Source organism: Anopheles bellator, chromosome 2 (genome assembly GCF_943735745.2).
Source record: "Anopheles bellator chromosome 2, idAnoBellAS_SP24_06.2, whole genome shotgun sequence".
NCBI lineage: Eukaryota > Metazoa > Arthropoda > Insecta > Diptera > Culicidae > Anopheles > Anopheles bellator.
In genome coordinates this window covers 37,588,497-37,604,794 of record NC_071286.1, presented here as the reverse complement: position 1 = coordinate 37,604,794, position 16,298 = coordinate 37,588,497, and the positions used below count along the sequence as shown (strand labels likewise).

The 16,298-nt window shown below is 52.1% G+C and overlaps 2 protein-coding genes across 3 annotated transcripts; both read right to left on the bottom strand.

Annotated features, from left to right (window-relative positions):
• Positions 1-1,588: 1,588 nt before the first annotated feature.
• LOC131211422 (AT-rich interactive domain-containing protein 1B) lies at positions 1,589-8,049 on the bottom strand. Its single transcript, XM_058204873.1, has 2 exons — positions 7,302-8,049; positions 1,589-3,021 (listed from the first exon to the last, which is right to left on the bottom strand). Exons 1-2 carry the CDS (start codon positions 8,047-8,049, stop codon positions 1,589-1,591), a joined length of 2,181 nt encoding a protein of 726 aa, XP_058060856.1.
• Positions 8,050-10,578: 2,529 nt separating this feature from the next.
• On the bottom strand, positions 10,579-15,758 carry LOC131211432 (uncharacterized). 2 transcript variants are annotated; one of them, XM_058204886.1, is made up of 5 exons: positions 15,682-15,758; positions 13,260-13,409; positions 13,075-13,202; positions 12,804-13,004; positions 10,579-10,857 (listed from the first exon to the last, which is right to left on the bottom strand). In XM_058204886.1, exons 2-5 carry the CDS (start codon positions 13,318-13,320, stop codon positions 10,774-10,776), a joined length of 474 nt encoding a protein of 157 aa, XP_058060869.1. In that variant the 5' UTR covers positions 13,321-13,409; positions 15,682-15,758; the 3' UTR covers positions 10,579-10,773. The 2 variants fall into 2 exon arrangements, with proteins under 2 accessions (XP_058060869.1, XP_058060870.1); XM_058204887.1 differs by lacking the exon at positions 10,579-10,857 and adding an exon at positions 12,214-12,452.
• Positions 15,759-16,298: the final 540 nt, after the last annotated feature.

Here is a 16,298-nt window from a genome sequence, read left to right as displayed (position 1 = left end):
GCTGGCTGACTGTGGATCACCGAGAGGTGCCACAGCGGCACCAACTACCCGAACCCCAATTACCCGGCCCTTACCCGGCGGGGGTGCACTTCGGTCTGGTGCCCTTCGTGGGAAAGGCAGAGCCGCCCATGGATTCGGAACCGAACGTAAATAAGACACGGAATCGGCGGCCGCTCGGGTTGATACTGACACATTACTATATTTGCTCCATAGTCGAGTATTTCGAGTACGCTGGTGACATTAAAATAAACGCCCGGGCCTCGCATATCCTGCGCTCCTGGTCGCGATCCGTTCGGACGCACTTGTCCACAGGGGGTTGATAAAAAGTGTTTCCTAGCATCCTAGCAGTGTGATAATAATAATAATCGGCGCCCGGTACCGGTGTCCGGAGCCACCATCCCCGCGCACCCCAGCCCTCCCCGTGAACCCTGCCCTCGCCGCGCCAATCGACTTGGCCTGTCGCGGCGCACGGCCATCGATTGATCGCGAAGCTCTCGCCACTCTCTCGCGCGGTCTTCGCTTTCCATTTCTTCGCTTCCTTCCGACCGGCCCCTCCCGGCCTCGTGAGTTTCGCTTTCAAACCCCGCCCGTCCGCCCGGCAGAGGGATCGGCCAGCATCTCCATCCACAGGCGCCACACCCAAAAAGGCGCTCGCTCATCTCTTCCATCTAACCTTTGTTTCGCCGACCCCCCCCGCTTGTGCCACGCCACGGAACTGTCATTAAAAAGCGAGCTCCTCGCTCCCCGGCCACATGGCCACTGCACGCGGCGCGCGAGAGACCGCGCTACCTCCTCGGTACACTACTAATGACTTTCTCGCGTCGCGCGCCCAACTTTTCCTCTCAACGCACCACGCACACGTGTGTGAAGGGGGGGCGGAGGCATTTTCGATTTCCCGATGGCAATTTTCCCCGGACCCCCCACCCCCATTTGCGGCGTTGCGCCTGGTAGCGCTAGCGGTCTCGGGGCGTTGCGTAAAAACAGATTCAACTCTAAATTTCACCACAAAAACCCACCGGAGATCGAGGAGGAAGTGGGAATCTCGGAGCGTGAAGGGGTTAAGGGGGGGGGGGGGGGGGGGGGGCTCGATCTAAACTTTGTTACACCCCCCCCCCCCCCGGGGGCGCCCCCGCCCCCGGCCCCGCCCGCCGCCCCCGCCCGCCCCGGGGGGGGGGGGGGGGGGGGGACCAGGGTAGTGAAAATTCGGAAACGCACCACCACCCGCTGCTGGCCACCGTCGCCGCTACCCGTCACCGCAGCCACCGCGCATCTCGCGAGTTTCACTTTCATTCAACCTTTTCGGGGGGGCTTTCTCGGTTCTCGGTTTTACAATTAATAATTATTTAATAATCCCTAATAAGGCACATTCAGTTTCAGCTTGCCCGTGGGCCACCAACGCGGTGTCAAGATGGACAACGCGGACTGCGCGCCTGGTACCGTCTTCGTCGCTGATAGTTCGTCTCTCTCTCTCTCTCTTTCTCTCTCTGTATAAAACCCTTTCGAATGCCTAGTCCGGTGTATGTGTGTGTGTCGTCTACAGTTTCCGTTGGTGTGTCTGCGTATGTGTGTGTGGGGTCGTTCAAAGGACTCATCGTCGGGGCTTCCCGAACGTGCCGGACGAGCCGGCGGGCATCTCGGAGCGGCGCCGGAGCGTGGTGGCGGCGGCGGCGGCGGCGGCGGCGGTGGTGGCAGCGGTGGCGTCGTCGGCCAGCTCGAGCCCGGCCACCATCTGGGCGATCTCGCGCTCCTTCTTGAGGTCGGGCGGACTGAACTGGAGGCTGGCGAGCGACCCGTGGCTGCGGCTCCGGTGCTCCTGGCGGATCGAGTAGCTGAAGGCGCGCTCGTTCAGGTGGCCCTTGCGGCGATAGATCCCGGTTCCGCCCGGTGACTCGGCGCCCGAGTTGCCACCGCCGCCACCGCCCCCCGACACGTCATCCAGCCCGGCGGCCGCCGACTGGGCCAGCTTCCGGTTGCTCAGCGATAGCGGCCGGCTGTCCAGGAGCGACCCACCGCCGTTCGGTGGGCCGGTGGGCGCCGGCGCGTACGCAAACATGGGCGGCACGATCGGTACCCCGATCGGGATGCTCCCGTTGCTGCCCGCCATCATCCCGCCCCCGTTCAGGGCACCCTTGCCCGCCTTGCCGTCCTTTTTCTTCTTGCTTCCGGTGCGCGGATGTTGCAGCGTGGCGTACTGCGGCGCCATCGCCATCATCGCCGGCAGGGTCATGCCGGCCGCCGGGTGCGGCATCGGCATCCCGAGCGCCGGATGAGGGTGGTGCATCAGGGCGGCGGTGGCGGCCATCGCGCTACCGTTCACGCTCCGGTGACCGATCGTGTGGAACTGGCGGCCTGGCACCGGCGGCGGCGGCGGCGGCATCACCATCATACCGTGCGCCGGGTGGTGGTGGGATGGATGGTGGGATGGATGGTGGTAGGACGGGTGGTGGGGGTGGTGGTGGTACATCATCATGCCGTGATGTGCGGCGGCGGCCGCGGCGGCCATCGCTGCGGCATTGCCGCCGGGTGAGTGGGCTGCTCCGCCAGCCGGCCGACCTAGTGGATTCATGTGCAGAGGACGTGGTCTGATAAGCGTTCCGGATAGACTTTGACTTCCTCCTACCTGCTGCTGCTGTTGCTGCTGCTGCTGCTGGTGGTGGTGCTGCTGATAGAGGTGTTGCTGGTGTTGCTGCTGCTGCTGCTGCAGGCTCTTGGCCAGCTTCTTGTCCTTCTTGGACTTTTTCGGTTCCTCCTTCGGTGGCGGAGGAACCGGCACCGGGGCACTGATCTGCCGGATGCGGGCCGGACGCCCGAGGGTGGAGCCACCGCCACCGATACCGCCGCCGCCACCGCCACCCGTGCTGCCGGCCGGGCCGGAGTAGATATCGTAGTGACCATCGTTACCAAAGCCGATGCCATCGATCTGATCGGTCGACCCGTTCCACACCTTGTGGTTCTCGTCGCCATTGTACAGTGAACTTTCGCCATCGTCCACCACGTCCAGGTCCGCGCTGCTGGCATAAACTGCAGAGAGAGAGAGAGAGAGACGGAGAGGGAGAACGGTTAGTAACCGGAAATCGGACGTCAATTCGCAATCAACCTTCGCAAAGTTTCTACTCGCTCATCGCTTTTTGACAATCGCGCTCAATTGGCCGAGAGAGCAAAACGAAACCACAAACGAAAATAACGCCAAAAGCGAGTGAAACCGTTTCCTCCAAGATGGTGCTTCAAACGGAAACCGCCGCCGACCGTTACGGAGGAATGAAAACGCGGTCCAATGAAGCGGCCGTCGTCCAAAGGCTCAATTTCACCTGCGAAGGCGCAGTTTGTTATCCAAATGGCGCGACCCGCCCAAGGGGAAAAGAAAGCGTGGCCCAGGGCGTTTACCACACCTTTGCCCTGGTGACGTCATCCCCGTGTGATCAGCGTCACTTTTTCGGTGGGCTGCCTACACTACGTCTATGCGTAGGAATCGCACGCCGAAAGTCTCCAAAGTGTGATCAGATCACTCTGGTCGGCGATTACCATTCGTGGATTTGTCGAATGGCCTTGACCTTGGTAAGTGGTTGAGCTAACTGAGCTACCGAAAGTCCTGTCCCTGGGCGGACGGTTTGGAGGAAACTCTGACTGGTCCATACTTGACAGGGAAGTCGAACCAAAGTTTCTCTGTTTTGTTCACTGCTGTTGTCGTATATTCTTTTTTGGGTAAATTCTGTAAGGCAATTCACCAAATAGTGTAACCGTTTTTATGGGACGGATTATAACAGGAAGAGGCTTTTGGCCATTTGTCGTTATCGTCATCGGTAACGCCATCAGAATTGAATGCTACGAGCAATTAAGACTTATAGGAACAAAAATTGCTCGAAACACACCATTTTTGGCTCAACGTCATTCACATCATTGCGTTTGTAGAGCTGACCAACACATTCGGTCACATTTAAACGTTATGCTGGTACCCCAAAAAGGACCGGATATGTGTGGAGATCTAATTCCTAGTTCTGGGACTTATTTTTTCATGATGTTTTTGCATCACATTTTCGTGATCAATTTGACGCAAACTCGACCTAGTTCGTTCCCCAACCGCCGCAATCGCCTGACTTAGGAACATACGAATGCGCTACGAGGACACTTTTCACCGGGACACCGAGGAAGAATGCATTGAAGGCTGTACCCAAAAAGAACTTTTCGGACGACGAGATTGGAGGGCTTAGAAAAATAGAAGTTTTTCCGGCTTCTAAGCGAGATTCCCGATATATTTCGGCCACAGTAGCATACCATCAGCATCATCAGTCGTATCATCGTCATGCAGGTTGTAGCCCGGCCAGCTCGTGCGTGATCGGACCACGATTCACACTAAGCTAAAAAAAACATTTTGCACCTTTTCCGGAGTGTGACTCGACTGAAACGGTGGTCAGCGCCAAAGGTTATTCGAAGGTTCGGCTGGTTGTTTTGCACCGTGACAGGGCATTATCTCGATTACTTGACTCGATGTTGATTGCCTTAGGCTAGACCTACTCGATGCCTTACAGACACGCCATTCGTTGTTAACACGCCTGGCAAACTCCCATTAAAGAAAGACTTAAACAGCTTCGCTCAACTTCTTGTACGGAGTTGACTAATGTGCCCGCAACGTTTTCAGATGCGAACGCCTTCAGAACACCGTTGATTCGAGCAAAACAACTTCTTACATACTTCTGGCATACTTGACGTACCATTGGACAATACTTTCTAAGCAGTTCGATAAAGAGGTCCCTAGTTAAACCGCTTCTGACCTAACCGACGTAGCAAGTTCCCGATCGATACTTTCAGCAGGTTCCACCGGTACTCCAAATGACTCCAAAGCCTGTCAGGTGACGTTGCGCTAAGCCAGTGCGAATCGATAACCATCGATACGGCGCTACTCGTCGCACCGCACCCTTCCGTTTCCAGGGCCCTCCGCCGGTTCAACCCCCGGTTTAGCTGAGCTCATTCCCGCGTCCACGTTCTGCTCGACCCCATTGTGCCCGCGGAGTCCAGCAACGGAACAGCAACCCGGCCGCAGCAGGGCCACAATCGCATTCATTACGGCGTCGGAGCCTGAGACCGACCTGCCTCCCCGGGGGCGGAAGGTCTTGAAACGCCGGGCGCTCCCGGTGACTCAACCCCACTGAATAAAACCCACAGACACAGGCACAGGCGCCGACGAATCTGGATCACAAAACTCGACACTCCCGTGTCCGTGTCATAAGTGGCTGGGGCTCGAACAAAAGGGTCTCCCGGGCCACGCCACGAACAAAACATCGCACTGATGCAGCGTGACCCACCCGCTCCTTCCCCCGGGGTGCCCCGCCGCCAACAACGGGGCCATCGCAGGGAGGCCACAAGCCAACAAGGTCAGGGCACGGTTCTCAGCCCCGGGGACCGCCCGGGAAAATGATATCTTTCGGGCAGGTCTCCCTCGCTAAGAGGGCATGGCGGATTTTTGAGCTCCCTATTTTGCACCGCTCCCGGCCCACGAACTCCGGTCAGCGGTCCGGTCTCTCTTGCTCTCAACTTGCCGTGTTGTTGGATTGCTGATTTTCTTGGAGACCCTCTATTGAGTGACTTCAAATTGACTTCGAGGCGCTTCGGCGTGGATGACGTGGACTCGGCACACAAACGCAACAACTGCGACAACAGCGTCCAACGGTGGTCAGCATAGCTGTGTGTGGTTCCAGCACCGCCCAGCGCCTTCAGGTTCGTGTGTGCTCAACAACGCGTACCCCTGCACTGTCCACTCCGAAAATTCGTGCTATTCGAAAGTGATCGCCTTCGCCTTCGCCGGACAACGAATTTCCTTATTGTTTGTGTGCCGGTGACGACACGGTCGGTCACACCTTGCTCCGTTCCCGATTTGCTAATGCGCACGCGCGCAACAAAACGAAAGACTTTTCGGCGCACGGCAAGCGACGAACCGCCGACGCTACCGTTTAATAGCCCCGTTCGTCACTGCCAGGTGCCAACTGCAGGCCGCGGTTCGGCTTGCGGCAGTTTCTGTCCCGCTCTGACGCTCGGGCCCCCCGTAAGGGCACCAAAGGGCGTGCAATCGACGGGCGCAGGCGACGAGCTGGAAACAATTTATCGTTTTCCCATCTGCCTGCCGCCGGCCGGGCGCTGTTAGTTTCGTTTCCAGCGGCTCGTGTGTGGCCACAGTCCGATTCAGTCAGATGGAAAGCTTATAAATGTCTGATTTTTTGTTTTTTCTTGTTCGGCCAGCAACGCTTCCTTCTTGGCCGGCCGACGAGCGAAAACAATCAAACAAAGACAAAAGCAAAGCGCAACAGCAAGCGGCTGAAGGAGGACCCACCGGGCGCCCGGGCCTGCAGTGTGCAGCGGTCGGTGAAGGACCCTTCAGGCCTTCCGGTGGAGGAAATTATGAAATTGGCGGACCGCGGACCGCACACTTTTCACGGTCATCCTGGTGGGGGGGGGTACTTTGAATATGATCGGTACCGCGCTCCACGTGACGTGCATTGCGAAAGTGACCCGTTCATCACAATGGAACGCGGTGATCCGTTCCCATCGGTCACCCGTTCCACCTAACGACTGACGCATTTCAACGGCCCCGAATCCGTCTGCTGAGATCGCTGGGAGTTTTGTGTCCAAAAAAACAGGTGCCCCAGATCTAACGCGAGCCTGTGTCAATTGGAACCGAACCGAACACAATGGAGTGCTGTTAGTGGTCTCCGTCACGACTTGACACCTAACTGCGAATGGAGCTGACACAACCCCCGGGATGACCGTCGTTCGATCTGGGTAGCCAGATCCTCCTCAGAAAAACCGGTTCTCATCCCGCCATATCGCGCCGTGATGGTTTCGTGTGTGGCATCTTCCTCTCTGCGGGGTCCCAGCAAGACCCACTCCAAGAGTTGAAGCCTGACGCCGATTTCTCGGTCTCGAACGCTTCGCAATGACACAGGAAGGACACCGCCATCGCTGACGGCAGCACGGGTTAGAAATCGACATTTGCATCGGACACACACGCGCGCTCGCGGCCAATTAGCATAACCCATTTGCAGTGGCTGATAAATGGCTGCACTCGGCTCGGCTCGGGGAGGGGTCGTTAATTTTGTTTGCATCACCCCATGGCGCTGCACTCCCTCGGAACGTGCCGGAACGTGCCCCACCGGCCATAGTTAGCCCAATTTCGGACCCCGATTACCTCAGCAAGCGCGGCAAGGCTCCGGTGCTGGCGCGGTGGCCTTCGGTGGCCACTACCCACGACACTTTCGATCGGCCATCGGCATCCCCAATGACCCCACCCCCTGGCTGCCTGGGGTACTTACGATTCTTCACCGTGTACGCATCGCCGACGCCGTTGATTGCCGTTGGCTGCCGGCCGCCGCCGACGCCGAGACTGTTGAGCGTGGTCGTGCTGCCGGCACGTGATCGCCACCCGCCGCCGCCGCCGCCGCCACCGCCACCGCTGCCGTCGCCCGGGCCCCCGTTCGACTTGCCGCCGATCGTGCCGTACACGCTGTTGGAGCCGCTGCCACTTCCGGAGCCCTCCAGCTGGCGGGCGTACGAGTTGTCGGCGTACGCGTGAAAACAGCAGCGCACCAGCGCGTTCGCGGCCGCCTCGCGCTTGCAGATGAACGTGTGGCACTCGAGCACCTTGATGCCGGTGGTGCGCCGCAGGATGGCCGCGAAGATCGGCGGGTGCTGGGCGCGCGGGGTGCGCGCGAACGGCGAGTCGAGCGGCAGGAACTTCGGCTCCGGGTTGCTGTTGCCCCGCTCCGGGATCAGCACCTGGCGGACCGCGGCACAGTAGTGGAGCGAGTCGATCGGGAAGAAGCGCGTCACCTGCTTCCGGTTCTCGTCCACGTTCTCCAGCAGGATGCCGTTCGACCAGACGCTCAGCCACGAGTCGATGCCCTTCGCGCCGATGGCGCCCTCCGACGGGTACAGGCTGCGCAGTGGCTCCTGGATGCCCTGCAGCCCGTCCTTGCTCTGGCGCGGTACCGCACTGCCCAGGTACAGCACCCGGCAGCGGCAGATCGGTGTCGACTCGCCCATCGTCGCCCTGTCCTTCATATGGGAAGCGCCCAGCTAGCACTGTTTCGTCGCCCCGTCGACCGAGTGTCCCCGACAGTCACGAATGCTGCGTGGCCCTTGCCCACACCACACACACGCACTCACACGCACTCACACTTGCAACCGGACCGCACGCAACGCGACCCGACAGAACATTTTGGCCCGCGGCAAGCCTGCGGGAATGGGACTTGCTTGATGTGCCTGGATGAAGTGGAGTGGAGTAGAGAGGGTGGAGGGTTCGAGGTCCGGGAAAACGATCACCACAAAGCCAGATTCTGGCGCACACCACCACCACGCACCAGCGTGCGATTTCAGGCACGCACACAGACACCCGGAAGCTCCTTTCGTAATCCAAGGCGTGATACGGTACCACACCGCATTCCGATCACATCCACCGCTTCCCAAGAGATGCTGATTTCACCGCGCCAGGGACCCGTTTCGGATCGCCGTCAGACTTCCGCCAGCTGGGCTGGGCCACCGGAAGCCACACTGACTGGACTGACTCGTAACGTTCGTCGCCGAGCGCCGCGTTGATGTCTTCCGATCTTTGCTGCTCACGAGAACAGTGTTCGGCCAAACCGCGCGTCCACGTCAGCACGTCAGGGTTCGGCTGCCGTCAGCGGGAGAGAGAGAGACAGAGACCGTCGTGAGCGATCAAGGTGACATTTTCGCTTGTCCCGCTCGCCGTCCCCGGAATCCTACGGATCTCATACTTTGGTTCGCACCAGATATTAACACCTATGGCCAATGGGCTGCCCTGCGGGCTCACAACACAACACGGCAAATGGGACGGCTCGTTCGCGGATCACACGGTGACACGGTGGGCCTGCGGTTGGGTTTCCTCCACCCGATCACCGCTCAAGACTTCGGTTCGGCAGGGTTCGACAAGACGCACGCGATGCGGCCGTGTGTTGCCACGGCAAAAGTTCACTCCAGAATAGTGGCGGTGCGACTGTCGACGTGTATTTTTTCCCCCGTATCGGCCCCGTGATCGAGCGGAAGCCACCACTACACGCGCACCCAAGACGATCGACGATCGCCCGGTGGTGGTGGTGATGGTGGAATGGGACATCGTCTTTGCGCACACCGCAGCGCGCCTTCAACACGTTGCCATTTCGTGCACCGCGCACGCACACACGGAGCCCAAGTCTCCGGGGCGAGTGGCTGTTCCAACTTGATTCCCGTTCTCCTCCCAAGATAAACGTGTCTACGGGGTGCCCCGGGCTCGTAGGTGCTTTCGGTTTTTTTCTGCAAAATAAGTCCTTATCTCAGTGTCCTGTGGACGATAGAAGAAGCATGTTCCGCAATCACGACATTGTTTGCCCCAAACGGTTGAGTCAACTACCTCCAAGTGGTATTTGAAGCGGTTTTAGGTCGATGGTTCGGCCCTGGGAAATCACTGATTATCAAACCAAACGCGAGGGGTTTCTGTTTCGGTAGCCAATGTCGGCACTGACGTACGAAAGGATCTGAATTTGAAGCCAATGAGGATCCCAACTCAATAGTACGCTACAAAATAATGTGAACAATCATCTGTATCTAGACGTACGTCTAGACGACGTATCTGCTCTGCTCACGAAACATTTTTACAGGATTCCTTTTTCGATGGAACGTTTATGTTTTGACCGAGGTGTACACAGTTTGGCATTTATCTGAAATGCCAAAATGTTTATTCGCGCATCGTTCAGCGTCACAGTTATGCTTAAGGAATAATACAATGTAATGGTGTTGAAATCCTTTCCCTTTGGAACGAGACAAACTTCCTTTCATGATATCAATCATTCAGCCGATGCCAGCGATAAGCAGAATCAAACTAATTCACGTAACACCGGTTGAATAAACCAAGACAATGCGCAACGCCAGAAATATATTAAAAATCTAATTACGAATAGATTTGCTTTTAAAAAGTCGCGCACTTGGGATTGGTTTTCAAACAGCCGTTCAAACATCATACGAAACATTTCAAGCATGAAATGTTCCAAAGCTTTGTGTCACGGCTAATAACGACGAAACTCTAACTGGAGTGCCACGCGAAGCGAAAATAACGATTTGACATTAATCTTTAACGTAAGCTTTTTTAGCCCGTTCACGGCGGAGCTCAAGGATGTGAGTAGAAGACTGACTAACTGTTTCCCTTAATGCACGACATCGATTCGTTCGTTAAATCCTTGGTTTCTCTTTGATTTACCGGAAATAGGATCCTTGCTGCAGGAACGCCGAGGGGATATCAGCGTCACAACGCAGCGAATCCGGCGGTGTGGTTGGCTCGATCTTGCCCCGCTCCGATACACCTCCATGGTAAACGGTTATACTGCGGTCTATTTGACTAAACTAAATATTTTAGATACACTAGCAGAGATCAAGGTCGCCATTAGGTAAGTTTGCCGGCTTAGTAACTGCTTCTGCAAAACCCAATCTAATAAAAATTTCTCAATTTCTCTCTGAACGCTTCGCTGAGCTCTCGCGATTACGGTATTTTGGACAATTCATTTTAGTGGTTTATTAAATGCTTCATTATCGCGCCACTCACCCAGATCATTACGTCACCTCATTGGGACTATGTTTATTTTTCGCTTTCAGCTACAAATTGAATGGCAAGGAGGTCGACTACTTCCCTGATTCGATCACCGATCTAGAGCAGGTGGAGGTGAACTACAAGACCATGGACGGTTGGTTGAAGTCGACCGAAAATGTACGCAATTTTACGGAGCTGCCGGCGCAGGCTCAGGAGTACATTAAATTGATCGTGGACGAGATGGGCGTGCCAGTGAAGTGGATCGGTGTCGGCAAGGACCGGGAGTCGATTATCTGCGTAAAAGAATAGACGAAGCAAAATGAAAAGCCAGTCACCGTTTGAGCACTACACATCACATCACCAGGTGTACGCCATGATGAGCTTCAGTGGTTTTTCGTTTCGTCTGTCTTGGAAAAAAGTACACTCCCAAGCAGCGACTATGGCCGTTTTAGTGTCCCTTGAACAGTCCAATGGACAGGCCAAAACAGCGTCCGACGAACACAAAAAAGCTCTTATGGCATTAATGCAGCTTTTATGGCACGTCAATTGTTGAATTATCAGTAAAATTTTATTTATTTTTATTTATTTTTCAAATACAAAATAATATCATTACCCAGCAACGAAAACACAATCGCCGGATTTACAATCCTATTACTATTAATACAATTCCTATTAATACATTACAGTTACTACACTGCTTTTCACAGTGATAGCCTCACCCGTTTTTCAGACTGAGGCTAAGATAAAACGCTGAACCTATTTTTCGTAAATAAGGAATCAATTAGTTTTGCAAAAGAAATATCCATTGTTTGGTTTACATTTGTTTGTTTATTTGCAAAAGAAAACAGTCAACGGTCAACTTAAACTAATTGACAATAATGAACTTAACTTAGCTCTTACAACTAAACTAATCACAACTGACGAATCGTAAACGCAGAAGCATGTAATCGATATTTTAAAGGAAACATACTTTAACAAAGCCCTAGCTAGCCTAACGCAGCGACTGGCGAAGACGAGGACAAAAAACCGGTAACCAGACATTAAAAGGACGCGAGATCAAGTAAACTACGACACTGACGAATAGACATGTTATGGTCAATCTGAGACGAGCAAAGGTTATACGTACGACACATAGACAAAAAAGGATCGTTGTGACCCGCAACAGTAACTCGTGGAGCAGTTCTGATCTCCATGTCATGCCGACGTCTTAAGTGGCGAGCAGGTACAGATAGATCTAATTTGGCAAGGAGTTGCGGTGCGTCAATATCAGCCGACAAAAGCTTAAAAACAAACATAACCTGAGCCGACTGTCTCCTATGCTCAAGTGTCCTCAGACCGAGGAGCAGACAACGCGTGTTGTAATTAGGCACATTGTCGTTGCCATACCAACCCAGCCTGCGCACGGCTGCTCGAGTAAACTTACGCTGTATGGCCTCAATGCGGTCGCGCCAACACTGATGATATGGTTGCCACACGACGCAAGCGTACTCGAGAATTGGACGAACAAGAGAACAGTACAGAACTTTAAGACAGGTCACACCACGAAACTCAGACGACATACGTAAAACGAAGCCCAAAATGCGGTTGGCGCGACAGATCAAATCGGCATAGTGAGCAGACAGACTTAACCTCGCATCTAACATACCACCTAAATCACGAATCACGTCAACACGTGGAACAACAGCTGAGTCAATGGTATAGCTAAATAAAACTGGGACAAAACGCTTAGTAAATGAGATGACATGACACTTGCCGACATTGAGGGACATGCCGTTACAAACACACCAAGATACGAGACGATCAAGCATAGCCTGCAGCACCTGACAATCAGACAGAGCACTAACGGGCAAGAACAATTTGAGATCGTCAGCATACATTAGATGACACTCTGGAGGAAGTTGAAAAGAAAGATCGTTAATAAATAATAAAAATAAGAGTGGTACGGTAAAAATAAGTTTACCGAAATAAAAAATTATTTTGACTTAGGGAGCCAAAAAACGATAAAACGGCTGTTTCCAAATGATAGCCTCACTTGTCCTACTAGCAGTAGTCAATAATTGTGTAATTGTCAAGTAGCTAAGCTTTTTAACGTCAGTAGTCTCGCAATTTTTCTGCAGTCAATTGGCCATTTTGATCAAAAATAGGTCGTGGAACTAATTTAGGAGAAGGCGAAACGGATGCCCATTCCACAAAATACATAACCTCGCATACGAAATTCATTTTTTTACACCTTACTTACCTTGATAATATTTCCCTTGATAATACCTTGGTTGATCGGTTGACGCGTACTAGAAAAAAACTTGTCGGGAATGTTCAGCATCTGTTTAGCTTCCTGAGTCTTCTGCGTGCCGATGTATTCCGTCGAAAAATCCTGTTGTGACCTTTCCATTGTAGTCAGTTTTTCGATCGGCTGCTTTGATACGCAAACGTCGGTTTCCGCCTAGCCAAAGATAGCCCACGATGGAAATTAGATAATTACTGCGCAATTATAGTTAAACTAACTAACTAACCGTTTGCATTTGCTCTATTTGACACTCTTTCCACACGATTTTTTTGTACATTGGAGGAATATTTATCCGCAAAGTAACAACTGTGTCTTGCAATTCACGTATATCATCCTCAGATAGCGTATTTCTCTCTAAAAAGAAACATTCTTTCAATGATACATGTCTGTGCATATATGTTTCAAGCTTACCCATATTTATTTTGTTATTGTTATTGTTGTTTACGGTCGCAAAACAAAGCGTTATTTTCATGTCAACGGTCGAATCTGTCAAATCAAGTCGCACAATCGTTTACTTCTGCTAGTTGAAAAGTGCACTGACGTACTTCGTTTATTGAAATGCTTAATTGGGAATAGAATTTTCTAATTATTTCGTGTTTTTTAACTAACAAAAGTAAGTTTAAATTTAAGATAACTGATAGAAAAAATATTGTTCCATTGAAATGCAGTATGATACCATATCAGTATACCGGTTCAAGCGAGGGCTACCAAATGCTACAGTTAATTCTTTAAACAATTTGGCGGCAAACAATTTGGCGGCATTCTACGCTCAAAGTTTTCCAAGTCCGTTTTCCTTTCAGCCCAAAGGCAAAACATTGCAAATATTTCACCTGACTAGGAGACTCGTCTTACTAGCAACACTGCATTACGGAAGCAGCGCAATCGCCATGTGAATGACATATCACGATCAAAAACACCGGGTGCATAGTTTTAATCACGGCCAGTCGAATTTTAGCTCTCGTGTGTCTTAATTCCGGCGTTACGTGCTGCTGCTTGGTGGCGGTTCGCGGTTTCGGGATTGTTCCTTGACACTTTGGCACATTATCTTCGCTCCTCGTGGGAACCGATTGGTGGGTGGCATTATTGCAATTGCATTGCAAAAAAGCATAGTGTGGTGCAACAGTCTGCTGTATGATTTGAGGCTCAGCGTTTTGTCCGTCTGCAGGAAGTGAGTTGTGTTACATTATTGCATCAGCCCCTAAGATTCGGTCTCAAGCCAAACAAAGTTTAACACAGCCTCAGTATTTTGAGAGTATTCAGTATCTCAGTCTCAGTATCTTCAGTCTTCAGTATCAGTATCTTCAGTATCCTCAGTATCAGAGAGTATTTTGCGCTCGACTTAATAGGGTGCACGATTGTTGTTATAAAGCGTGAATTATCGACAAACCCCATTCGCGAGCAAGATGTCGATGTCGGAAAGCCAGAAAGCAGCTGCGAACGGAACGCGTACCACACGTGCACAGATGTACCAACGCCGCCACAACCTGTACCCCTCAAAGGTAACAGTGGTCCTCGGTGCTCTGTGGGGCGACGAGGGCAAGGGCAAGGTGGTTGATATGTTGGCCGCTGAGGCAGATATTGTATGCCGTTGTCAGGTGAGTGTAGAAGGTTCTCTGCTTTTCAACGCCAGGTTCTAATCGAATGCGTACCGAGCGTCAGACAAGTCCCTTTTGGCCGTTTTCACTCTCTGCCACTGTCTTATCAATTACCAGCTCAGATTTTTCGATCCCGGAAGCCACGTGCGTGAAATGAGGTATGGTGTGATTTCGGTAGCAGCATGTTGCTATCAACTAAAGGCCTCCTCAGACCGCCGACTGAAATTTTTCCCGAGGTCCACAGTATGAGAAACTTGGTAAAAATGTATGGCAGGCCAAGAAACTATTCATCTTTTGCTAGAGTTCCGTGAGCTACTTTGAGTTGCTTTTGAGCGCCTTATGTTTACGGGATATTTTACCGTTTCGGTATTTTTTTCAATTTGACAGTTTACGGCAAATTTCGGAAAAAATTTTGTGCTTTCCAAAAATATGGCTAGTTTTTCTACAGCGGATTGAATTTTAACAAAAATGGCACTAGAAGGAGAAGGAAAGGAAACTGAAAAATCAAAGCATAAACAAACGAACTGTCATTTCACTCACTGGCGCTCACGGAATTTTTCGCCCAAAAGCTACTAGTGTGGACGCTAGCATATCAAAAAACTTGTAGAGAAAACTCATACTGTGGACGAGGCGTAAAAGGTTCTCTGCTTTTTGACGCCAGATCGATGCAACATCACCGCGCGGTCTTACAAATCCGACCGCAAAGCACAAACGAAATTACGATTTTGCGGTCCGATTTACGCTTGGTGTGGCCCCGCAGTTACACTTCACGTACGACGCGGCGCCAACTTACACACACACATGCACGCATGCGCGAACACTTTTCGAGATGTTCTTTTTGTTGCTCTTCCCCCACACGTACCGGAGACGTTGGAACAACGAAAATCGAAGCCCAAGCGATTTGCTCTCGCTTCGCACCGCAAGCAAATTGTTCTTCTTTCTCGATTTCTTTCGTGCCCCAAAGCAACCCGTTCCTGAAATTGTTTCGAACTGTTATCTCGTTTCCATGCCATCTTTTAGAAGAACCATTTTTCAGTAAAAAGTCATTTAATACGTGGCCGAAAATTAATCATCCAAGATTTGTTAGGGAAAATTGGTTCATTGTTCGTCCCACATTAAGGTGCCACTAATATTTGCTCAATAAACTTCGATGTATTAACGTCATTTGACGCTACGCTCCACAATATACTAGATTTAACCTTCCCATCACACCGCTAGGTAAAATATAATCAACTCACACTGTACTCTCCTTCGACTACTATTGCGGAACACGAGCGCTCCGGACGCGGTCCCGGTTGCCTGCCTTCCTCAAGCCGGCGGAGGAACGCCGGAGAGTTTCAAACCTTTCTTTCCACCAACAAACAGGGTCGATTGGAACACACAATGCAACGGCCTCTAAAACTGATTTTGCCACACACAGAACCTCGTTTCGCTTCGCTCTTGACGTCCTCACAAATTGCTAATGGAAGAACACAGAATGTGTGCTCCGAACATATATTTCGGAGCCTTCATCGATTAAAGGACTGCCAGAATTGGAGTTAGTTTCGCTTAGGTTGCTCGATGTTGTGCCGTTTTCTTTCGCGATTTAAGGAGCACTCGTGAACCTGGCTATCACAACATTTACACCGCCATATTGGATTTTCTCGTTTTCTCTTCACTGCAAAGGCCCCTGCTGCTGCTTGTTTGCGTTAACTCTAGCTAGGGGGCTACACGAAGCGTGAAAACTAGCGTAAAATTAATTTGTAACGTCAAAACGTTTACGCTTCGTGTGGCAGCAAAAATATAAAAACGAAACGTGAAACGTGTTTACGTTCGTGTTTTTGGTCCAAGAAAATAGAAATAGAAGAGAAATTAA